General features: G+C 42.9%; 1 protein-coding gene across 2 annotated transcripts in view; it reads left to right on the top strand.

The window, feature by feature from the left end:
• The window catches only part of PSME1 (proteasome activator subunit 1), a 150959-nt gene extending 134077 nt beyond the window's left edge, over positions 1 to 16882 (top strand). For both annotated transcript variants that reach the window (XM_044058754.1, XM_044058755.1), the window contains exon 12: positions 16616 to 16882. In XM_044058754.1, the coding sequence (XP_043914689.1) occupies positions 16616 to 16699 (84 nt within the window). In that variant the 3' untranslated portion in view covers positions 16700 to 16882. The remainder of the gene's footprint in view (positions 1 to 16615) is intronic.
• Positions 16883 to 26376: the final 9494 nt, after the last annotated feature.

Raw genomic sequence — 26376 nt, 5'->3', positions numbered from 1 at the left:
GCCATTATATCAGTCTTTCTTTCAAAGCAGAAGCAGTTAGCACAAGTGCCGGTTGAATACTACCTGAGTTTTCTTTTCTGAATTGAATCATCCTGAAGTCTTCTAAAGCTAAGTAGCCCATTGGGGATCCCTTTTTCTTGCTCTAACCGATGTCAGAAAAAGTTAACAATTGTCTCACCTGTGGAAAGCAAATACCACACCGAGATTTCCATTCTTACTGCGTCACCTGTTTAGGCCTATACCACGACGTACCTCGCTGTTGGTTTTGTGATTTGTTCAATGCCCGAACTACTCTATGTTGGGCCCTTATTGTAGCTATATACTTTCGTTCTCGATCTCCATATTCCAAAATGGCTTCGGTAAGCCATCCGTCTACCGATCTTCTGAAAAAACAGAAGGATAAAGACAGAGACAGACCGCACAGGTCCATAACTGTCAACAACGCTTCCGTTAAGCTAGCCCCCAGTTCGCTGGTACTCAGTGAGGTGCTTTCGCAGCCCCTGATGCCTGCTTCGATGGATTTGCAGGCCGCTACCGATTCCCGTTCAGAGTCCGGTATGCCATGAGACTCATCTTTGACTATGGAACCTGCGGATGTCTCTACCTTGGATGGGTCCGGAGCTGCTGTGCAGGCACTGGCTTCTGAGGAAGTTCTTCGCATTACCGATATTTGACACAAACTGATAACTTCTTTCGCGTCTTCAGTTCTTTCTAAAACTACCGAGTTTCTAAGGCCAAGAGTACGAGCTACGCCTAAAAAAACGACGACCCAAACTCGAGCGCCTGCTTCCTTGCACAATCTCAAATGCTTAAAATGGCAGAAGACCTGATCATGCTGATTAGGGAAAGCCAGACTTCCCCTGCTAAGACAAAAAGAGACCTGTCTCCAGCAGCTTTAACTGACCAAGAGTCTGATGACTCTGAGGTTTCTGAATATGAAGACATGCCTTTATCTGCCTATGAGGATTCAGATGCAGAGGAATCCATTCCTTCTGCTTCCCCTCCAGAGGATTTTTCTTTTGGTGAAACCTTACATACTTTGAGAGAGCATTTCCACTGGGAATACCAGGATTATCCTCAGTCCAAAAAGAGACTTGGAATTTCTAGATTTACCACAGCACAGACCCTTAGCTATCCCTCCTGTTGTGGATGATGTCTTTATGGAATCCAGTCTAACTCCTGATACTTTACCCCCTGCTCCAAGGAAACCAGACAGGTACTATAGAGTCCCGGACTCTCACAAATTTCTTTTCAAAAATTGTACTGCTGACCCAGAGGTCCTCTCCCAAGGGCCTAAAGGAATAAAAGCAACTTCAGCTACGAATCCCACCCAATCGGACAGGGATTCCCGAGCTTTAGACAGATGGGGTAAAAAAGTATACACCGCTGCAACTCTCGCCATTAAACCATTGACTTGCCAGTTCCACATGCTGAAATACCAGCAACATACTATGGAACTTATTAAGCAAAAATTATCTACCTTTCCTGACTGTGCAGAAAATAAAGAATTACAGGAGCGTTTGCATTCTGCAAGGCAAGTCAGCAAACATGCCCTGCAATGTGGGATGTAAAGTTGTTCTATCTCGCCATTCATTCTTACAGATGGGTTTGGAGCCAATCTTTGGCTCCAAGTTGGCCTACTGCAAAGCTCGAGGTCTTCAGACAGCTCAAGGCCAAGTCCCTATCCCATGATGCACCTTGAGTTACCTCAGATCTATTTTGCCGCTGCAATAGATTGGAGGTTCCTTGCACAGCTCGGGCCAGTATAATTATTTTTCAGATATTATTTTGCAAAATTATTTCTAAATACATTTAGAGTTAATCTTTAATAGTTATAGCTTTTATAGCTTGTTAGTAGATATATTTCTTCTATTTGGCCTTCATTTTTTTCAGTAGGCCTTTAATATGCCCTTTCCCTTTGGTGTGCCTTTAGAATATTATATAGCTTGTAGTTAAATAAGTAGTTTGTGTGTGTGTGTTTGTGTTTTGAATAGTGATATTTTAGTCAGTACATTGTTATTCAGCCCATTAGTTATTTAGGGCTTATTTCGGTAAATTAGCTTTACTAGTTTAACTTTGCTAATTGTTTGGGTGTGTCTAGTCTCTGTGAAGTACAGTAGATTTTTTTTTTTGGGTACTGTATACTTGATTATGGCTGACCATGAAAAAGATAAGCATCCCAAGTCAGGATTTAAAAAGTGTCCTAAATATGGACAGAAGATGTCTGTGACAGATAGCCACGTTAATTGCGTGTATTGCCTTGGAGCCTTGCACTTACAGGAAAGCTGCTCCATTTGTCATTCTTTTTCATCCAGAGTTGTTCGGGAAAGAAAAAGAGAACTTATAGATAGAGGACTTCTGAAACCATCTTTTCAGGAAGCTTGAGTGACCAGGGTACATCTAGTAAGTTTTCAAAGACTTCTAAGGCTTGTTCTTCTTCAGAAGTAAAAAAAAATCTAAGAAACCATCAACATCGGCTCCATAGCCCTCAGAGCTGGGCGTCCTGTCTTTTTGGAGCTGGTCCCCAGTCCTGGAACTGGTATCCGAACTGCTAAAGTCACCTATTCTGCAGTCAGTGCCTTCATCCATTCATTCATCTCGGTCCTTGATCAGCCTGTCCAATTTGGATGTGGATCGTGTGGTGCAGAAGTTGCTACAGGCATGCACAAATTTTTTGTCTGCTCCGACCCAGATGGTTTTGGAGCCTAAAACTGTAATGCCATCGACTTATTTTCCTCCTCCGAGCCATACCGGTCCTTCGGAGCTGGAGGAGTCGAACCTGATGATTGTTGAGCCTTCGGCACAGACGCCTGTTCTAGTGCCATCGGTTCCATTTACTCTGACTTCCTTGGTGCTTATCGAGGAGTATAGGAACCGACACTCTCCTGTCGGGTCCAGGGAGGATAGTCGGACCAACCTGTCAGTTCCGACTTTGCCTCTTGGGGCCTCAGCTTGGATGAGTTCAGCTCTTACTTCTGGTTCAGAGCCCATTGTGCCGGTGCTGAGGGGATTGGTGGTTTCTTTGGATCCAGTGGTCCCTTCTCATCAGAGCAGAGGTGCCTTCAAAGCCATGAGAAGAGGGATGTCTCCTAAGACATCTACAACTTCAGGTCCAACTACCTCCTCCCCAAAAATGCCTGTGTCCACTTCTGCTTCACAGATCCTTTCTAAGCGTAGAGACCCTGAGCCTCAGAAAACCCCATTGTGTGGCCCCTGCTCTTCCGAGACCTCACCAGAAATTCCCACTGATGAGGTTCCCAGGAAGAGAATCTGTAAGAGGAAGCACCTAGACTCCCCACAGGAGTCTCTCACATCCAATACCAACTTGGATGAATCAGAAGGGTCCCCACAGTCCTCCTCTGAGGATATCTCATTTGCTGAGATATTAGAAATCCTTAGGCAGAGGGGTGGCTGGAAGTCCACCCATCCTACTGAAGATGAGTCGGTTCTCCTGAAGGTTTTCGGGTCTCATCCCTCCACCTGTTGTGTGTCTCTGCCCTTCGATGAGCTCATCGAGCGGGTCTCATGAAGGGCATGGGAGTCTCTGGACACCATGGAGTGTGTTCCTAGGAGGCCTAATAAATTTCTGCCCCCCCAGAAAAAGTCTTTCCTTATCAAGGGAGTGCCATTTGATGCCATGGTGGTGGTGGCGGCTGCCACCAAAAAGGAGCTGTCAGAAATTTCTTCCTCTATCCATCTTCCTAACAGACTCTAGGATCATGGATAGATATGGGAAGCACACATACAGTTCAGCGACCTTTGCCTTGCGTTCACTGAACTATCTTACTCATTTTACGAGACTACAAAGAGACCTCATAAAAGAGCTTGGAGATGCTCTTCAGGGTACAGTAGCTGTAGGAGCTTCAGACAGAGTCGCCTCCCAGCTTGCTACTCTTAATTCCATAGTGAACTCGTCCATGTGTCTCATTTCACATGCAGCTGATGGAACAAGTAGGGCAGCGAGTACATGAATTGCTCTCAGGAGACATTCCTGGATGAACTTGTTTTCTTTCACGGAACCCTTTAAGCCATCCTTTGTCAACACTCCTTTTGATGGCTCATCCCTTTTCGGGCACAAAGTTAAGTAAACTTTGACCAGGTGTGAGCAGGAAGGAAAGACTCTGGTCTACTGTCGGAATGTGTTTTTCCACCCCCACCAGACCCTACCTCAAGGGTCAAAAGGGAGGAAAGATGTGGTTCCAAATAGCCCAAGGAGCCTTTCTGGACACACATGGTGAACCCCTCTCCAGGGGCAGAGGAGGTGGCAATAATGGAAGATGTCACCGTCACAGCAGAGGGGGTCTACAGAACCAGGGCGACAGAGACCAGTTCTTTGGGAAGCCCTACCAGTGCTCCTAAAAGGAGGCCCGACTGTCCTGCTCTGGAGGCAGTTGGGGGTCGCTTATCTTTGAATCCATACGCCTGGCTCAAAATAACAAATGACAACTGGGTACAAAGTATAGTTTCCAGAGGGTATTTCATTCCTTTCACCACTTCCCCTCCATTGACAACTAAAATCTCGGACGTTCCACCCAGTTACAGGGAACAAGCAACAGTAGAGTTCCAAATGTTGCTAAGAAAAAGAGTCATCCAGCCAGTCTCAGCAGACGAGACAGGATCCGGAACTTACTCAAGATTCTTTTTAGTTCCAAAAAAGACAGGGGACTGGAGACCTATTGTGGACCTCAACAGACTAAACAGATCTGCCAAAGAAAAGTTCCGGATGGTCATGCTTCAGTCGATACTTCCCTTTTTTGGGAAAGACAATTGGATGTGCTCAATAGATCTACAGGATGCGTACTACCATATAAAAATGGCCAGACCATCCAGGGATCATCTGCACTTCCAGCTGGGAGTCCATCATTACCAGTTTCAAGCTATGCCCTTTGGTCTCACTACAGCCCCCAGAGTGTTCACCAAATGTATGGCAGTGGTCACGGATCGGCTGAGGCGTTTAGGATTCCAGGTGTTTCTGTACTTAGACGATTGGCTCCTCACCACTACCACCAGGCATCAGCTAATACAAGCCAGGGACACCACTCTTACTCTCTGCAATCATGTGGGCATTACAATAAATTCAGAAAAATCTGACTTGTTGCCATTGTAACATATCATTTTTATCAGAGCAGAATTGGACACCACCACCACCACTCTAAAACTTCCAGCAGAAAGAGTTTTACTACTTCGTCAGCAGGTCCACAACATCATATCCAAAGACAAGGCTCCAGCATCAGAAGTGCTAAAGTTGTTAGGCATGATGGCAACTGCAGTATTAGTGACACCATTGGGTCGCATGTACATGCGGATTCTACAATGGCTGTTATTCACTCAATGGTCTTGTCAAGAGCTTCCAATGTCTCATCTCATGATTATCACAAACACATGCAAAAAGGATCTTCAGTGGTGGTTAACCTCTCTTCATGTGACGACAGGTTGTCCTTTTATCCTTCCCTCACCAGCAGCCTCAGTGACCATGGACGCTTCCCTGATAAGGTGGGAGGGGGGCATTTTCAGGGAAGAACAGCCCAAGGCACATGGACCGAACAGGAGAGACATCTGCATATCAGTGTCTTGGAGATGAGAGTGGTACTTTTGGAGTTGCAGTACTTCCACAATTCTCTTCCCTCTGGGGACTATTCAATTTAGACGGACAACATGTCAGTGGTCTGGTACTTGAACAAACAAGGAGGAACCAGGTCCTAGCCCCTTTGTCACGAGGCCCTAAGAGTATGCAGTGGACTACATCCACCCAGCGCTTTCTGATAGCAACGCACATCTCGGGGAAATCCAACGTGATAGCAGACAAACTGAGCAGGGCAATTTTGTTGCCTCACGAGTGGTCCCTCAAAAATTTTTATTTATTTATTTATTTTATTTTACATTTGTTAACCGGGAAGGTCCGACTGGATGCATATCCATTTTCAGCGGAGGCCCGGGGAGAAAAGCTCCATAAAGTAAAAAATATACATTAATTACATACAGATTCATACAGAAAATATACATTAACAAGGACAATATTTTTGATACATTTTTCAGCAGGGTGAATTAGATACAATTATAATGCAATAATATTTCTGTAAGTTGTTACAGGATCCTTACAGTTATAGAGTGCAGAAAAGCAGAGAGGAGCTTGATTTCTATATAAATCAGAGGAGGTAGGATCTGAGGGACGTAGGTTGCTAGTTATTTGAGACTTTGAAAAGGAGGAGTAGAATCTAGTAGGTACAGGGAAGTGGGTATGATATGGATCAAGGAGGACTAATCAGGGTTAAAACATGGGCAAAGCCACTGAGACTTAAAATATAGCTTAAGATTATTTTTGAATTGACAAAGGGAGGTGGAAAGTCTTAAGTTGTTAGGGAGGGAATTCCAAACCTTCCCTATGGAATTGGCAAAGAGAGCTTCGCCACCAGAGTTGTTGGCTTTGGTGGTTTGAACCAGAAATCTATTAGAGGAGCGAAGACAGCTAAGATTGGAGTAAGGAAGCAGTATTCCACTCAGTGAGGGGGGTTTTTCAGGTTGTTTGATTATTTTAAATGCTTCAGTAAGTTGATTCATTTTGAGAAGATTGGGTAGCTCAAGCCAGTCAAGGTTCCTTAGATTTTGACAATGATGAGTTCTATAGGGAGCACCTGTTACAAATCTGGCAATGTGATTATAGGCAACAGAGAGTTTCTTGATCTCATTTTTATTGAGGAAGGAAAGGACAGGAGAGGCATACAGTAAGGTAGAGAGGAGATGTGTGTGTGCAATAGTGAGTTTTGCAGTAGGGGTAAGAAAGTTTTTGATTCTGTACAAGGATCCGAGTTTCTTATTTACTGTTTTTATGGTTTGACTGATATGGTTGTCAAATCTAAGCTGATTATCAATAGTGACCCCTAGCAGTTTGGTAGTGGTATCAGGCTCAATTTTGGTACCATTTGTAGATTGGACGAAGAAGGTATTGTTATTAGATAATGGAGAAAGTTGAACTGGTGAAGGCCCTGAGGAGGGAAGAATTATTAGTAATTTGGTTTTTTTTGGATTTAGGATGAGTTTACGTGCTGCAAGCCATTTTTCTACTGCAGTAAAGGAGTGTTGGGTGACTCCTTGTAGATCAGAGAGAGAGGCTGCAGAGCATATCAGGGTGGAGTCATCTGCATATTGGATACAGGTGGCTTTAGGAATAACAGTGTGGAGTTCATTTATGAATACAGAGAAGAGAAGGGGACCTAGAATGAGATAGGGGAGAGAATATTCCACAGATGGGGGCAAGCCTTGCTGTGACCTTTTTGCCAACCACATGAACACAAAATGCAGAAGCTACTTTGCCCTGATTTCCCCTTTGGGAGAAGCCCCAAGGAACGCACTCGTACACGATTGGCCTCCGGGTCTCCTCTATGCATTCCCACCAATTCCCTTGATACCCAAAGTATTGCAGAAAGCAAAAGCCCTAGGAAGGACCATCATTCTAATGGCCCCTCATTGGTCTCGTCAGATTTGGTTCCCCTTCCTTCTACTTCATCGGTTGGAAGAGCCTTGGATTCTGGACCCAGTTCCAGACCTTCGGACCCATTTGTCAGGGGCTCTTCATCCCTCTCTTCAGTCCCTGAAATTGACTGCTTGGCTGCCCCAATTCCCAACATAGCCAGGTTCCATAACCTCTCAAATGAAATGCAGCATATATTGATATCTTCTCATAAGGCCTCTACTAGGAAGCTATACCTTCGCAAATGGAGAAGATTTTCTGTGTGGGCTTCTCGAAATAACATTGATTCCTACCAAGACCCATTTCCTCCATATTAGAGTTTTTGACTATGCTTTTCAATAAAGGAACATTTTGGGTACAACTTGCTGCCATCTCTAATTTTCACCTTGGCTTTGAAGGATTGAACATAATGTCACACAAACTATCCAAAGCCTTTCTCAAAGGGACTTTTCATCTCAGACCACCTGTGAAATCCCCTTATACCCCATGGAACCTAAATTTTATGCTTTGATGCATTATTCTCCCACCTTTTGAACCAGCTTCCTCATGTGATGTGAAAGATTTGTCATGGAAGACTATCTTTTTAGTAGCCATCACTTCTACCTATAGAGTGTAAGAGATACAGGCCTTGTCCATAAAGCCTCCTTATTTGATTTTCCATGCTGAGAGAGTGTCCCTGCGAACAAATCCTTTGTTTTTACCTAAGGTTTGTACAGAAGCTAACTTGAACCAGATCATAAAGTTACCAGTGTTCTTCCCCAAACACACCAACAACTTAGAGTATATGCTGCACAAACTTGATGTCCATAGACAACTCAGATTTTACCTGGCTAGAACAAAAGAGTTTAGAAAATCGGAACAATTTTTCATCTCCTTTTCAGATTCTAGAAAAGATATGCCTGTGGCAAAAACAACCCTATCAAAATGGTTATCTGATTGCATCACTTTCACTTACTCAGCTGCCAATTTACCTCTACAACACAAAATTAAGGCTCATTCAACCAGAGCTGTGTCCACATCTTCTGCATTTTCAGCTAGGCTACCAATAGACAATATTTGTGCAGCAGCCACATGGTCAAAGCCTCATACCTTTATCACTCATTATAAAGTCGACATGGCCTCCTTTGGTTCTACTGTCCTGAGAAACATACTCCCGTGAGCCACCCAAGAAAGATGGTGCTTGGGATGCTACCCATCTGTAAGAGTGAACGGTGAGATAGAACTTCACATAAAGTTATGTACTCACCATAACGTTCCATGTGAGTTGTTTATCTTGCCTTCATTCTTACTTTCCACCCTCTTACCCCCTCCAGGGTTTTTCGAGGACCAAGATACTAGTTTTATCCTGGTTGCTCAGTCTTTCTATGGGTTTTCTCCTAAAGAGTGATAGAATGGCACATGGTATTACTAGATGCAGCAAACAAGATCAGAGTTAACTCAAAGTGCATCATGGGATAGGGACTTGGCTTCGAGCTTTGTAGTAGGCCGACTCGGAGCCTAGGATCGGCTCCGAACCCATCTGTAAGAATGAAGGCGAGATCAACAATTCATACTGAACATTATGGTGAGTACATAACTTCTTTTTTGACGTCCTAGAAGCATCTTGCAGAGCAGCAGTCACAGGTTCTGTACTTAGAAGGCATACTTGGCTTAAGGAGCAGACCTTGCCAGACCATGTCAAATCAAAATTACTGGATGCTCTTTTGAACAAGGATAAAATTTGTTTGGTACCAAAGCAGAAGAAGTTTTAAAAAAGAAGGAAGAAAAGGCTAAGTCTATGCAGACAGTCAAAGATTTTTTGCAAGTGCAGTCTCCAAGATTCAGTAGGCATTGCCCCTCGAAACATTGGTCCTTTCCAGCCCCCTCAAGGCCATCTCAAACTAGACCCAGGGGAAACAGACCTCCCAGATTACAGTCTCTGGGTATGCAGAGATCTAAGCAATGGAGTACCTCCACTTCTAAAACAGGGAGTGCTAAGCCACCCCCTTACGGAAAGAATTCACAATGACTTCTCAACTCCACTCCTCACCTTTGCCCAATTGCTCGTGCCCCTAGGAGGAAAACTTGCCCACTATGCAAAAATCTAGACCTCCATCACCAACAATTGTTGGGTCCTCAACATGGTATTCCAGGGGTACAGATTTTATTTCCACACTCTGTCAACCCCAAAAGGGTTCTCAGACCTTCCTCCAAACCAGTGGGCAGAGGCACAAATCCAAGTTCAGTCCCTGCTCTCCATAAGGGCAATTCAGCCTGTTCCTGCAGAACAGATAGGCCAAAGTTTTTATTCCAGACTTTTCCTGGTACCCAAAAAAATGGGCACCTGGCACCCAATCTTTGATCTATCCATTCTAAACACCTTCCTGCTGGTACCAAAATTCAAAATGCTCACCCTACAGCAGCTTCTCCCTATGCTGTCCAAAGATGCCTGTTTAGCCACCCTAGACCTAAAGGAAACCTATCTGCACATCACTATCAGGGACTCATGCAGGAAATATCTACATTTCAAACCAGGATCTATGCATTATCAGTTCTCTTCTCTTCCCTTTGGCTTATCCACTGCTCCCAGAGTCTTCACAAAATGCCTGGCTCCAGCCATAGACTATTGCAGACAGAGAAAGATTCAAATATAGCCTTACTTGGATGATTGCCTGACTCAGGCAGACAGTCAGGAAAAGCTGTTGCAGTGCCTGACATTTGTAAAGGACCTTCTAACCTCCCTGGGGTACACTATCAATGAAAAGAAATCAAAACTAGTCCCCAGTCAAAAGATTGTATTCCTGGGAGCGAGCTTGGACACAGATGGCATTCCTTACTCCAGAAAAACAAGCCTATTTGACAGGCTACTGCGCTGAAATGGCCACCAGAACCCAGCTATCCACAAGGAAAATCCTGCAGGCTCTAGTGTTCATGGCCTCCTGCATTCTACTAATTCCGTATGCCAGACTGCATATGAGGAAACTTCAGTGGTACTTAAAAAGTCTTTGGTGCCAACATTCTAAGGACCTGGAAACTATCATACCTTGTCTCAGGACAGAGTTTTAAATCCAAACAGAATCCACAGAAAGGAGAATCAGCCAACAAAAAGTGATGATAAATGAAAATGAAGACTTTTATTTGACCACAAAACCGTGGATTCTGTTTGGATTTAATAGTTTTTTGGACTTTTGTATTCCGTGGATTCTGTGTGGATTTAATAGTTTTTTGGACTTTTGTACTCATTCAGGACAGAGTTTCTTTGGTGGGCAGCAGCATGCAACCATAACAAGGGACTTCCCTTTACACAACCCCACACCGCCTAGACCCTAACCACAGACGCATCTGACTATTCCTGGGGGGGGGGGCACATCTGGACAGAAGGTGCATTCAGGGCCACTGGAGCCCAAACCAAATTCATCTGCACATCAACCAAAAAAGATGCTAGCTGTTCAGCATGCTCTGACAGCTTTCAGATCCCTTCTATCACCAGGGGCCCTTCTAATAAAAACCGACAACACCACAGTGATGTAGTACATCAACAAGCAGGGAGGAATCCACTCTTACCCACTCTGCAGGCTAGCCATGACCCTGTGAAACATTGCAATGGCTATGCATATTCACCTGCAAGCTCAATTCCTGCCAGGCAAACAAAACTCTCTGGCAGATGACTTAAGCAAAAATCTCCTAGACACACACAAGTGGCAATTAAACCTCAACACCTTCTGCCTTCTAACTCCGAAATGGGGTACCCCGATGGTGGACCTATTTGCCTCCCCCTACAATCACCAGCTCAACAAATTCTGCACCAGGGTTCCTCACAGCAAGGCCTGGAAAGTGGATGCCCAATCCTTCCAGTGGGTAAACCTCTCAATCTATGCATGTCCCCCTTTGCCTCTTCTTACAAGAGTACTACTCAAGATAAGACGGGAAAGACCAAGGGCAATCCTGATTGCCCCAGACTGGCCATGGCAACACTGATACCCACTACTGCGCAGTCTGTCACCAGTGCCACCGTGGCACCTACCCCAGATCCCAATCCTACTCACTCAGCAGGAGGGACAGATCTTACAGCCGGAACTGCAAACCCTGAACCTTGCAGCCTGGCTTATTCCTTGAATTCTCCTCCAGTGGCCAGCCTAAGCTAGCAGGTGCTGGACGTCATTCGTGAAGACAGAAGTCCCAGTACAAGGAAATCCTATGCTGATAAATGGAAAAGGTATTGTTCCTGGATTCACTCTAAAGGAGTGGACACAGCACAGCCCTCCTTACCTCTCATCCTGGGTTACCTAGCAGGCCTTCTCCACAGAGGCCTGTCCTTCTCTTCCATTAAGATCCGTGCCTCTGCCATCTCTGCTCATTACAACACTGAGCCACCTCTCTTCTCTCACCCTCTCATCAAACAGTTCCTGAGAGGGGCTAACAACTTAAGGCCACCAAGAAGAGCCCCCACCCCTGCTTGGGACCTTAGCTTTGTGCTGGAAAAGCTCACGCTACGCCCCCCCCCCTTTGAGCCTGCAGCGTCAGCAGAGTTAAAATTCCTCTCTTGGAAAACAGCCTTCTGGCCATCACTTCAGCTAGAAGAGTGTCTGAGCTACAAGCACTTATGGGTGTGGAACCCTTCATTATTTTTCATGCTGACAGGGTCTCCCTCAGGACTAACCCTACTTGTATGCCTAAAGTGGTGCCCAGTGTGGCTCTCAACCAATCTATCCATTTGCCCACCTTTTTCTCTAATCCTCAAAATAAGGGGGAAAAGCATCCTGAACTCTTTGGACGTGCACAGACAGCTCAGATTCTACATTGATAGGACTAAGCCCTTCAGAAAATCTGACCAGTTACTAGTCAACTTTGCACCAGGGGCAGAGGGCAAGGCCATATCAAAACAAACCATCTACAAATGGATAGCACACTGTATCCATTTCTGTTACAAACACCATGGGAAACCCCCTCAGGGGGTCAGAACGCATTCCACTAGGGCAACTTCAGCTTCTACAGCATTTTTCAGGGGCGTCCCTACCAAGGACATTCTGGAAGCTGCTACTTGGAGTTCTGTTCACCAAGCATTACCATCTGCCTATTTTTTCCAAATTCAGGGCAGGTTTTGCTACAGCAGTCCTGCAGGGTATACTATCCAGCCCCAACTCTTCTTGACTGCCTCCACCCATTCTTCAGCTTTGGGAATCAAGCCAAGTGTGATGACTGCAACAGTGAAACACGAAGAACATGGTACAGTTGTGTACATTTACCATAAATGTAGACGTTCGATTGTATTCACTGTTGCAGTCCTGGTTTCCCACCTTTTAGCCCCCTTGTCTCTCTCTCTCTCTTTCCTTCTTTATTTCTCTTACTCTCCCCTTATAGGGCTATTGGTATTTACTTTTTACTGGTGGTGTTTTTTCCACCATAACTTAGCTCCCTATTTGGGGGCTCCTGACATTTGGGGCAAGAAAAACTGATGTAATAGCGTTGGATGCCTGTTTTTATACCCCTGACGACCTGACATCAGTCCTGAAGTGACAGCAACCGACGCAGAAATACTAAGTCTCTAGGTATTCGGGATGATTGAGGGCTACCTGCTGGCAGATAACCCAAGTGTGATGACTGCAGCAGTGAATACACTCAAACATTTACATTTATGGTTAGTGTACACAACTGTACTTTGTAGTTGCAAGTGATTGGATGTAATTATTGGCTTAAAATGGAAGCTGTCAAGGTCAGTACCCAGTCCAGTTGGGTTTTAGTCAGGGGTAGAAGAGTTGTTAGGGATGTGGAGATGTCTTTTCTTTTTTTTTTCTTTTGTCTTTCTTTCTCTTTTTTTTTATTTTTTTGTTAGCAGCATTGTTTAGCATCCAGCGGTCTGGCCTGGCTGATTATCAATGCAGATGTACAAGTTCATACTTTGAGCATTAATAAGATGCAAATTTGATTTCTTCGTGTAAGGTAAGTTGATTAGGAGGGATAGGAAGTATGTTTGTGCAAGATATGGTGATAGGAAGTATGTTGGTGCAAGATATGGTGAATGTATGTGAAAATGGGAACAAAAGACCCATATATGTGCGCAATGCATCAAAAAATGCAGCGGATATCCTCGAAAAGCAGAAGAACACCACAGAGCCGTCATACAATGACATTAGGTTCAGGCTCCTAGGCAGCAAGACATTTCCCTGTGGTACACTTGGCTGGGGACACATGGCTGAAGTAACATTCAGCTGCAAAGAAATACGGCTGTTGCAAATTCCCAGTGGGGAAACAGAAGCACACACTGCCATGCCTACAGCTTTAATAACCAAGTGCATGAGGGTGGAACAGGTAATGAGTGTTGTGCTCAGTGTACAGTACTTGCTTATGTAACTAAAACATGTAGAAGTGTGATGCAGCTTGGAGGAAATTCTGCATGCTACTGTAGTCACATTTATGCTCCAGTGTGCACTTTTAGGTAATGCTCCCTAGACACTGAATAAGGTAGTGGTCCACACATTCCAATTATAAATACACTGCCATTGTGACCTGCATTTTTACTGCCACTAACATGCCCACTGGCCAGCCAGCTGCCGATGCGTGCTATACTGCCTGCTGTCTCATATTACCTTGGGGGCTATGGACATTATTTCCCCCCATGCATTTGGTTATTGAAGTTATGAGCATGGCACAGCATTCTTCTCTTTGCCGACAGGGAATTAGCCGCAGCCACATTTCTCTGCAGCTGAATGTCACTTCAGCCATGTGTCCCCAACCAAATGTATCACAGGGAAATGCCTCACTGCTCAGGTGCCTGAACCGAATGACATTTAAGAAAAGTAAGTAATTTTTTTTTATTAAATAATGTGATTGTATACTCTGGGTATATTGAAGATTTACCCATGGTTATCTTTGTTTAATCACGAGGACAAAACCCGAGTGATTAAACCACACCAACCATGGGTAAATCTTCAGTATGCCACACATCGTCAGTTATTGCTATAATGTTTTCAACTGGCACAACTGCCCAAATAGTGACTATCCTACATAAAGAGGGACAGATGTCAACCCTAGTGCAAGATGGTTCTAGATGAAGTTTGCATTGTGTGGGCAGATTAGGGACAGATTATGCTGAATCATGTTTGGATGCTGTTGTGTATTACAGTCATTGGGAGGATTTTGTTTTTCTAAGTTGGTGGGGAGGGATTGACCCAAGGTATTGGATAATGTCCCAGTAAATAGCTTGTTTAGTTGAGAGATATATATTGTTAAGATGTAATATTTTCATCACCATTTTTGGAAGCAAGTAAAAAGTTTGGAAAGTGGCTTTAGTCCTGCAACATATTGTTATCTGGTTAAAAAGGTGTTGGTGTTCAGTATTTATGGCAGAAAGTTGCTGGAGGATCTTTTACTTTGAGAATGTGGGACTGGTGAGAGCATGTATGTGACTTACTGGAATGTATATGTTTACAGAAGAGGTCACACATGTAGGACACTTGTTGGATTGATGATTACTAGAATAATGGTAATTATTTTTGAAAAATATTTTTTTAATGCACAGAAGGGTTTGTGTTTTTAGTTACATTGTTTTGAGTTGTATGCAAATCAAGATTTAATGGTAAGTAATTTTACTTTTGTGTGTGTTTTAAGTAGTGCTGATGCAATAGCTAAGAGGTTTATTTACAGAGAAGTGGAAGTATTGGGGATTGTGTATAAGTGTTGGGGACTGTGTATAGTGTTTGGGGTGTGGCAGGGGAGGGGGCATACTGATGACTTTGGTAGACTGGGGAGGGGTGAATTAGTAGAGGAGAGGGAGGAGGAGATGGTGATGAATTTATAGGGTGTGTTGGGGGGAGGATGGGATGGTAATGAGTGTATAGAGTGTGTTGGGGGAAGGAGGAGATGGTGATGAGTTTATAGGGTGTGTTGACTGGAGGAGATGGCAATAATTAGGGAAGGGATTCTTCGGTAGGATAGGTGAGAGGGTTGAGGTAACAAGGAGTGAGAACAGTAGATGTGTCAGGGGTATAGAGATAAGCAGAATATAAGGGAAGTGATATAAGGGTGGTTGGGATATGAAGATAGGGTATCAAAAAAGCATGGAGGGAAAAGAATCTGTAAACATAACACTGATGGCAGACTACAACAAGTAAGTTAGATTCCGTACAACAGAAATAAAATGTGGACTTTTAGTCCTGCAGGGTGTGCTGTCCAAGCATTTACTTAATATAACATTCTCTGTGGTTATACAGCCTTGGAGGGGGGTATAAAATTCAGCAGAATGGACCATTGATGTAACAGTTCTTAATAGTATGTACACATCATTTGTACACTTAGAGATATTAAAGTGCTCCTGCTTTTTGTTTTCTAGGTGCAGTGTTAATTTTAAAGCTTTCTGAGATGTCAGATGAATGGAGAGTACTTAATGCAGTATTATGTCCAAATTCCTGTGTATTAGTAGCATCCATTCCAAATGATTTTGCTAATCTGTGTTGTCATAGCACAATGAAGTATAGAACATAGTCTCAGTTAATGTTAAATAGAAAAAAGTGATAACCAGTAGAAAAAAAAGAATGTTGAATATTAAGAAAATGTATTGTGATTCAGGGAGGCTGGCATAATGATTAAGGTGTTTACCTTACAGGCACAAGGTGCAAGGTTTGATTCTCATATGGGGTAATTAGCTAGGCTTAAAATGGCTGACAAGTGCAATTAGCCTAGTACTAATCTATGAACTTTTGGAATGTTAAATACAAAACATGTCTGCTGTCGTAGTAACCTAGAAGTGGGAGTTTCCCTTACTTGTCTGTGAGCAGGAAACAAGAGAAGTGATTTAGTATGCTAAGAGCATTACTGTATCTTCTGACGGTACACGGAATGAAGAAAGTGTGAGAACTAGGAAAAAATAAGGGCAGAGCCCCAGCAAACAAGGCACAGCAAATGGGTCTGACTTATGCTTCTTCCTCTGTCACTGTTTCTGGCTTTTGTTCAAGTTAAGAGCTGTAGGATGTAGTTTGTGCTCATTATTATCCTCATTTTTGCCTGTAACAGGAGATTACCTCACACTTCAGCCCACTGCAGAGTGATGTCACATATTTATGATCAAACAGAATGCAGTGGAACTGGCCAAGAGGGATTTATGGGGAAATGAGAAAGGTGTAAGTAGTTAGTGCAAAAATAAATTAACAAATATTATGTTTGAATCTGCAGGCTATTCTGGTTGACATCGTCATCAAGAACTTTGATAAACTCAAGAGGCCACGTGGAGGAGATACAAAGAGACTGATTTACTAAGTAGATCAATTGTTGCATACCAAGCTGCAGAGAAGCTGACCTCAGAGCACCTTCGCAACTAGCTGTTAGTTCGTTTTCTGTGCAGAGTAGCAGCATGTCTAATCAATATTACTGCATGTTAAATTTCAGCTGTTTTATTTTGGTTTCTTTTTTGAATAAATAAATAATTAAAAAATAGTTAAACCATTCTGCATTTCATTGTGTGGAGAAAGTTGAGATTTATAACAAGTTTCACTTTACTTCTATCCATTTCCTCCATGTTCTTATTCATTTATTTTTATGGCTTTCTCCAGACCTAAGAGTTATTTTTTAACAATGTTATGCAGTGCACCATTGTTTGCGTATGTCTTATTAATGCTAGGATGTTAAATATTTCACATTTTAGTTACACTCCTAATAGTTGCTAAACAATTTCAAATGTGTGCTAATATCATTGTAAAAATTTCTTTGCTGAACCTTGCTGATGAGGCGCATCACTTTTATAGGCAGAGGAGATGTCAGAACAGCATATCACTGCATCACTCTTGTATTTATTCCTGCGGATGTACTGTAGTTCTCCTTCAGTTACCTACATCTAAGCTACGTTGTCCTACCAGAGCTCATGATGAGTCAGATACCAACACAGTTTTATGCTCATCAAGGTACAACACTGAACATGAAACTGAATATATGTCACATATTGCTGCGGTAGCATTGTCGCCTCACAGCAAGACGTTGTCCCGTTCGATTCTCAGCTAGAGCGTCTTCTGTGTGGAGGCTGCATGAATGGGCGTGCCTTCGTTGAAGGTTGTGCATCAGGGCTGGTAACTCGGCACATAAAAATCCACTACTAAACATTAGCGAACCGGAGTTCCGCTGTGGCGACCCCTAACCGGGATAAGCCGAAAGACACAACAACTGGATTCCAAGAAATGTTTGACATGTTTCTTTAAGTGGTCGACACACAATCATGTGGGAAAAATGGTCAGTCACAACTGATTGAGAACATGATACCTCTATAGCCTGCCTACACAGATTGAGTTTTAGCAGAGGAGGCAAGCCCTCTCATTGCATCCCCCATAGTGGGGCAAGCCCCTCCCCCCATTTTTATACTCTAACTTCACCATCTCACAGAAGCAAGAAAAAGAGATGCTGCACAGAAAAATAAACAGCACTTGTGGACAGACAGCGATCCCGCTTTGCCTTTGTATCAAGGAAGTGTGACATACAGATAAAGGTAATTTGATTGGTTTTATTCAGGCAGTTTGAACCAAAGCAGCTGGCTGTAGATCACATGCAGAGAAGCTGGCTAGCATGCTTCCTCAGCTAAGATATGCAATGAGAATGTATAGAGGTGCCTTGTAGAGTGGTAAAGCCCAGACAACTCAAGTATGAATAGTGGCTCAGGTACTTGGAAGAGGAAGGAGACAGGGGATGAGAGTAAACAGTTGGTGCTAGCTTGCCCATCCTAGGGGGAAGGAGAAGTTGTGTTTAGCTGATTTGTCAGCATGCTAGTAGAAGCTTGCAGGTGCCAAAAATACAGACAGGACTTGGGACACTGGCTCAGTTCTCTCAAACCAGTGATGCTAGTTCTCATTAGCACGTGGGTGGAAGCATGTATGAACACTGAGTGTGCAATGTAGACCCAAAATGTGATGTGGTTACCCACACCTGCCACTAGTGGTGGTGTTAGGGCCTAAGAGAAAATTTCTAGTAGCTTATATCAGTAGATAGCTGTGGAGTTGTTTTTTGCTCTCACTGGCAACTGAATGATGCCCCCCCCCCCCTTGCAATTAATTTTCATCCCTGTGCTGGCTACAAGGGAGCAAATGGACTCATGATCAATGGAAGGAAGCTGATGGACAACAGACGTGTAGGGATAAACCTATAGAAGAAGTAAAAAGCAAATGGGTCATTGTGTACGTTCCTATTCCTGCACCCATTTACAAAAGTCCGTAATATCACCCTCCTGGACTTTGCATTAGGTATAAATTAGCAGAACAGACCTCTTGAGTCGGATATATCCAGTTGAAATCCCCCTTCCAACAAGTCCAAGAAAAGCATTTGCATTAATAAAGGAAGCTCACTTTGAAGGTACTCCAGTTCACAAGACTGGCGAGGTTAATTTCCATAATTTATTGGGGATTTTTTGCATCCAGCACTGTTGCATACTGGTATCCACTACTATGTTTACATTTGCACAGTAGTGACTGATTGTTGTGGGAATATACCCCTTTATCTATTCTGTTCAACCAAAAGAAGGTGAACAATGTTCTTTTGTGGGTGTGATTGTGATATGGTGCTGTTTGTGTTCACAAAGAGGAACTTCCAGCATCTGCTTTTGATCCTTTTAGTCTTTTTTTGCTGGTATATTTGTTTTGGCTGTAACAGCCCTAGGAATCCCCCAAAGTTCACTGCCTTGTACTTTCCAGTTGCCATGTTATTTGTTGTACACCTACTGTTCTCTTTTGTCACGTTACACTTTTATGCAGCTATAGGATTTATCATCATTCCTACTGTCCTGTCCACTTTTCTTATCCTCTAAACTTCCCTGATGCATTTCTAGCATTTGGTTCTTGTTATGGTATTCATATACTATGCTGTCTTTGAGGACCCCTTCAGTGGTAGAATATATAAAGTCTTCCAGTTCCACATTCTGTATACAATGCCATGCATCCAGCTTTAAATGTTGGATGCTGGGGTACACCATGATTACCTAATGAGACTAATTCATAATGCTGAATGTTATAGAAACTCACCGCTCAGGGCAGGGTTCACAGAAATGTCTACACTGTAGCCCTGGCTCATGCATATTTAAAGTGTAACCCTATAGACTACTAAAAAAATCTCTGTTAGTGGAAAACCTCCAAAATGTTGTGCCAAGACTTAGAATCAGAACCATTGCCAGAATGATACCTTTTCCCTTTGAATTTCATTGCAGTGGTGGGAGTTTGGGAAGATAAAGGACAATGCAGACTGTCAAGAATATGTCTTTTTTTCTTTTATAATTTTCTTTTTATTCCTGCTGCTTCTCAACCATAATCTTTCATGTGACTTGATCACCCATTATTTGTCCTTTAGGCTAAAGTCAGTTGCCTTTAACCCCAAATCTGCTGTACCAATGGCAACCTGAGGATCACATACTACAATACTGGTGACATAACACATGCATATGCCTGTGCTTGAATAAGCATATCATAGCTACAGTGGAGCATGTTACTTGTCCATAGCACTTAATGCTACCTGTTGTGTCTCCAAGCCTCTGGTGGGAGCCTGCAATATAGAGGACTGGATTACCTACCTTCCTTCCCCAAAGATGATTGAGATGTCATTGAGCATTCAGTCACAACCCAGTCAGTATTTGATCCCAGGTCATCACAGTCGGGACTTTGTCCCTTTCTGCCACAGGACCATTGTCAAGGGCATGTCTTGTCAGCTTTGTGGGAATGCTTGGACACAAAAGTCTCTAATCAGTTCCTGAGGGCAGACGTTAACTGGAATACTAGAGCAGTTCTGTTCCTTTCTTTCAGTTAACATGATAGATATGGGGACAATCAAAGTGCTGGGGTATGTCTTAGAAAATTATAAGGGAGTGCACTGATCATTTATTTATTTTAACTTTTGCTAACTGGGTAAATGCACTTGTCCAAAGACCCTTTTCAGCCACAACCCTGGTGAGCCAAAGGCAAAGTAACAGTGTAGTAACATACATATTAGTATAAAACGGTAAGTATTTTAAGCAGTATATGTACATTATTTTCATGGGATGTTATACTGCACATATAGTGATGCATATATATATGTAAAGCATAAATACTTAAAAGTAGCTTACAGTATACAGTATTTTCAGAGAATGTTTCTGAAAATAACAGTACATTTCAATTATTTTTAAAAAATGTAGTTGAATAGATATCAAGAACATTAACCAAGGTAGTAATTTGATAAGTGATGCTATAGTAAGATGATTTATATCAAGAAAGAATAACACGATTATGGATATTTCAGAGAAAAATGTAACTAAGCCTCACATACAGTCAGAAAATATTTTTTAGGCTCTGTAGGTTGATAATTTCTTACCATTATACAATGGTCTACAAGAATGCACAGTTCAAGTTGAAACTATATTTTTGTCTTGCTCTAATGGAACAGTAGATTTAGAAAATAAATGTATGTGAGAGGAGAAGAGGTGAGAGAGCAATCAGTATCAGCCTTGAATTATCCAAGATTAGGGGACAGTTTTTGTGAAGGGCCTTAGTAATAATTCTGTTTACTAAGGGAACAATTTAATAGTATCAAGAAGAATCCAGACTAAGAGAAGCAAATGTGTAAGCAGCTGTTATACCCCCTCCTGAAAAGCATTGTAATGGCGTGCTAAGGCATTTAAATATTGTTTTCCTGATAAAGTCAAGCTAGGATGGAGGTTCACTGCTAGCTGTCATTTTTTCTTAAGATCTGAAGAATTCCTAAAATACCAAGTACTGCTTTTTTTTTTACCATTCAGTGTTGGCCATCAAGCCCCCTGATTTGACCCCATCCAACCCAACAAACCATCCCACATCACACCATTGGGAATGTTCCCCCATTCCAGAGGGATCAGCTTTCTTGTGATGTACTTTTTGTTATCATAGACAGAGGTAAAAGTTTATTTTATTTATATTTGCCAGAAATGTCCAGCTGAGAAGTCCTGTTTTCTCTGGAGATAAGAACCAAGTTAAAGGTAGGTATATAGTAAAAAAGAAGCAAACTTTGAGTAGGCCTTTTGTGCAAGCAGTATTTTGTGAACCAAGTAGCACTGCAGAAAATGTCACTGTCTCTACAGCATTATTTTTTGTTAGACTTATTTTGTTCCCTAAAGTTCAGTCTGATAGTTAGGCCTTTATTATATTCCAACTCTTTATACAGCTCTTAATTTACTTTGTACTCTTTTTCAATCTACACAATCAGCTGGTAGTTTGTGTGTGTTGTGGTGGTGTTGAATGCAGACCATGAAGAAGCTACATGACTCTGTAATGTAATATAAATGTGTGTGCTTGCCTAGTCATTTTGTGTAGATTGTTGATATTAAATCCTTTCTGGATATTTTGTGTGTTAAAACAGTAGGATTTCTGCCATTGTCAGTGTTCAAGCAAAAGCACTGACTGTTATTGGGCAGTCAGTGAAGGAAGAATGATCCTACCTAGATGGGGGTCAGAAGCATGGCATTAGGGAGAGGCTTTTTTCTGCCTCCTTCTTAGGTGAAATCAAGGAAGGACAGCATGGCGGTTCATTGGTTAAGGTATTTGCTTTGCAACTGACCTCCTGGCACTGTGGAGTTTGCATGATGCCCCGACTGAAATTGCAGTATTCCAACAGATGAGTTTTCACCACTGACGTCTGTCTGTGGTATTAAAGTTTAACCCCTCCCAGGAGCATGTGTTTCATGTGTGACCTCAGCTCACAAGTGTAGTGGTATATCAATGGATACATGATCATAAATACTCAGACTATGTTACCATCAGCCCAAATGCAGGTTTCACACCCATTGGTCTGATTTTCATGTGGTTGTTTGTACCATAAGCCTTCTTTGATTCAGATAAGTTCCCCATTGGGAAACCTTCCTTCTGGTCTAAACTGTTTTGCTGTGATTTTGTTAGATGTCAGCTAGGTGGGGTAAGTGTGAGTGTGGTAGGCAGATTCCCCCTAAAAAGACCTCCATACACAGTGGATTTTCTGCCTAGGAGCAGAACATGACTACAAAGCTTGTTCCATTTGCTGTTCCTTTGCACCCAAGACACTGCATTCCCATTTCTTTGTTTAACATGTCTTGGAGACCAAATGACTGAAGCGTTTGGCCCACTGTAAGATGGTAGATCCCTCCACATCAGACATACTTCCGGGTCATAATAAAAAACTCTAAAGGATTAGGTTTAACACTCAATCTGCCCAGTCTGATTCCAATGTACCTACAGAGGTTACAGAATACATAATATGTCCTACTCTATCTAAAGCGCCCTGTATTATGACCCTGCTAGAAGCCAGTATGGCATCAGAGGACTGCATGTCCAGAATGACTATTACTGCGATTGAGAAGGGAGAACTGCTAATCATTATCTCAGAGGGTCCAGAAGGTTTCCCACCAGTTTGGTTAAGGAAGAGATTCCTGACAAACTGATCAAGGTACATTATGGATTGAAGCCTCTGCCACTGGTTCAAGCAGACATCATCCCAAAGAAAAAGTGACAGAAAATCAAGCATGTTTTCTCACCTCCTCCTTCTAGGGAGGAGGAGTGGGTGGACTTCTCTCAGGGACTGTTCAAAGCCATTATGGCTCTTAAACCTTCCTTTTCAGCTGCTCCACCCACTCCATAAAAGGTTATTGTAGAATCTTCTTCCTCCGAAGAGGAGGAGGCCTCAGATTCCAATGACCATTCATTAGCTTAGAATCATTCTCCTGGCCAAATTCCCTCAGATGATGACGGTCTTTCCCCAACTCCCCTGTTAGAGGCATCCTTTAGGGAGAACATCTTAAATTTGCTAAACAGATGATATAGCCTTTTAGAGGTGGGCACTTCAGCACCCTCCCCATCCCTCTAGTCTTGCAAGTCTTTTTGGATGCTTTCACATCCACATCCACATTTTCAGCTCCTAACTTGCAGTGTCCTGTGCCCAAAAGGCCAAACAGACTCTGCAAGGTTTTAGTGAATCTTAAGCTCCTTTTTAAGAATCCTATATCTGACCCATCAGCTGTTCCCCTATCCTATAACAAACCTTCTAAACTACTGACTAATGCTAATGCCCTACCTTCAGACAAGGGCAACAGGGCTATAGATAGGTGGGGGGATAATATCATCATAATAAAAGGATCACATTATGTCCTGGAAAGAACTTTCTTCCTTCAAAGGCATCGCACCTCCAGCCCACAACAAGTTAAATTTTTTTCCTCCCATCCTTCAGGAACTACAGTCCCAAGGCACATTAGTACCAGTGCCTCTTCAGTTTGTGAGATGAGGATTCTACTGTACACTGTTTCTGGTTCCAAGAAAAGAGGGACAGTAGAGGCCCACACTGGATTACTCTCTGCTCAACACTTTCTTCAAGGCTCCCACTTTCAAAATGTATTGCCTTCAGACCATGCTTGCCTTTTTTTCTTCACAGACATTCCTAGTCTCATTGGATCTAAAGAATGCGTAACTACATATCCCCATATGCCCTTCCTACTTGAAATTCCTGTTTCTATATTGGATCATCTCATTTTCAGTTTACTGCTTTGCCTTTTGGGCTTTTTACAGCCCCTAGAGAATTCACAAAGTGCTTAGTTATAGCCTTTTGCAGGACTCTGGGAATTAATATTTCCCTACCTAGATGACCTGCTTATCCAAGCCTCTTCACCTCAGATCTTACTGCAACACCTCTAGTTCACTCTCAGCCTCCTCTTGTGATTGGGATTCACTGTCAGCTTAAAAAAATTGTCCCTTCAGCTCACTCAAGACCTAGTTTTCTTGCATTGCAGACTGGACACAAAAACATGCATCCCATCTTGGCTTAGGAAAAGTGTATAACCTCAAATTACTTTGTCCCTTACCTCCCTCAAAGGCTGTTCAGCCAGGGAGATTGTAAGAGCATTGGGATTTATGGGAGCAACCATACCAATGCTTCCTTTATCCAGGTTGCATATGAGGAAAATTCAATGGTACCTGAAAAAAAATATCAGCACTCTCACCCCCTGAACACTCAGGTCTCACTCGTGCCTTGTCTCAGGAAGGAGATCCTATAGTGGGTGACAGAGGTGAACCTCAACCCGGGGTCTGTGCCTTGAAAGGAAGTCCTAAGTCAAGAAATGAACACACATGCCTCAGATGAAGCTTGGGGGGTGTGGATTGGCATCCCCAAGGTCCAGGACCATTGTCAGTCCAGCCTCAAGGAAGAACACATCAGCCTGAAAGAGATGAAGGCTCTCATTCAGGCCCTTCAAGTTTTCACCCACCTCTGGAAGCAAGGGCCACTAAGAGTATCGACAGACAACACCACAGTTATGTGGTACATAAGCAAGGAGGAACCAGGTCATGCTAGTTATGCAGGGTGGCTCCGATTGCTTGGGACCTGACAACCCAGAAGGGCATGTCCCTCCAAGCAGTATACATTCCATTGCAGTACAATGTCTTGGCAGACTGTGCAAGCAGGTCCATTGAAGACCTGCCAATGAATGGACGCTCAACAAACAAGTCTTTCTAGATGTTTTCCACAACTGGGAAACACCACAGATAGACTTATTGGCATTGGAGAGCAACATTCAGCTCTCCCTATTTTGCACCAGAATTTCTTGCCCCTTGGCATGGAGGACAAATGCGCTCTCCTTTCAATGGAAAGGGAAGTTTCTTTAGGCCTTCCCTCCACTTCTTCTACTACCAGAAGTTTTACTAAAGATCCAGAAAGAAAATAAAAATTCCACCGATTCCTCTTTTGGCCAAGGCAGCATTGGTTTCCCCTTTTCTATCACTTCGCCAGAGGCAATCACCACAATCTCCTGCACAAAGTGGACCTGTTCACACAGCAGAGAGGCTCATTGCTTCAACCCAGCTATCATCCCTCAGCCTAAGCCTATGGATGATAGAATTCTGATCCCTTCCAGATACCAATTTTTTGAGGACATACTTCAATTTCTCCAGGTGGCAAGGAGACCCACCACACAAAAATCCTACATAGCCAAATAGAAGAGATTTTCTATATTGTGTTATGAAGTCAGGACCCCACAGAGGTTCCTCTTGTCTTATCCTTTATGTATGGTCCATACCTCTCAACTGTCCAGATTTTCACAGAATGTCCACATTTTTGCCTCATATTTCTGATCTTTTCCTCATAAAATTTGTGGTGTTCTAGCAACTCTCTGAGATGATCTGAGGATGAAAGTTACTGAATAATGACACATTTGAGTTTCAGACTCTAAATGCTTCAGAAAATGCATGTTAACACAAACCCTGTTAGTCTAGCAACATTCTAAGTTTATAAGAGCAATATTTAAAATATGTCCCTATTTTTGGGCCTTTGTCCCCCCCCCCCCCATTTTGTCAGGCTTTGTCCAGATTTCTTGCACTAAGAGGTTGAGAGGAATAGTATGGTCTCATGAAAAGTGGTCTGGCATAGTCCTCTATTAAAGCCTACATTTCAGCCATTTCAGCATGTCTTTACCTCAACCTGCCTGTTATGTGCAGGCTTGAGGTCAAACAATTTCTAAAAGGAGTGCTACACTTAACCCCCCCCCCAAAGGAAACCTGTGCTCCCACCTGGGGATCTCAAGTCTGTGTTAGAAAAACTCACTCCACCTCCTGTTGAGCCAGCTGCTGCTTCTATTCACATTCTGCACCTGGAAAAACTCTTCTCTTGCTGCCTGTCACTTCTGCCAGGAGAGTCTTAGAGCTCCTCAATGAGGAAGGAAGATTGAGCCCAATGGGCTGTCCCACCTTTTCTTATTTTTCACAAAGACAGTGTGCTTGAGGGTCAACCCCTCATTCATGCCTAAAGTAGTAAATGAGATGTCTGTCAACCGGACCATTAGTCTGCCTATTTTCTTTCCCAACCCACAAAACAGGGGTATACCTCTCAACCTCAGTCTCAGTTTGAGAAATATGGACAAAGCCTAAAATAACTGGTGGGGGGGTGGGCAAAGGCCCCAAAATATGGACAGATTTTAAATACTACAGATATAAACATAGAACATTGCA

This window comes from Protopterus annectens, chromosome 16.part0, assembly GCF_019279795.1.
Source record: "Protopterus annectens isolate FY-2018-M chromosome 16.part0, PAN1.0, whole genome shotgun sequence".
NCBI lineage: Eukaryota > Metazoa > Chordata > Ceratodontiformes > Protopteridae > Protopterus > Protopterus annectens.
Note: the sequence above shows the minus strand (reverse complement) of the source record. Positions and strands in the feature narration are given on the sequence as shown.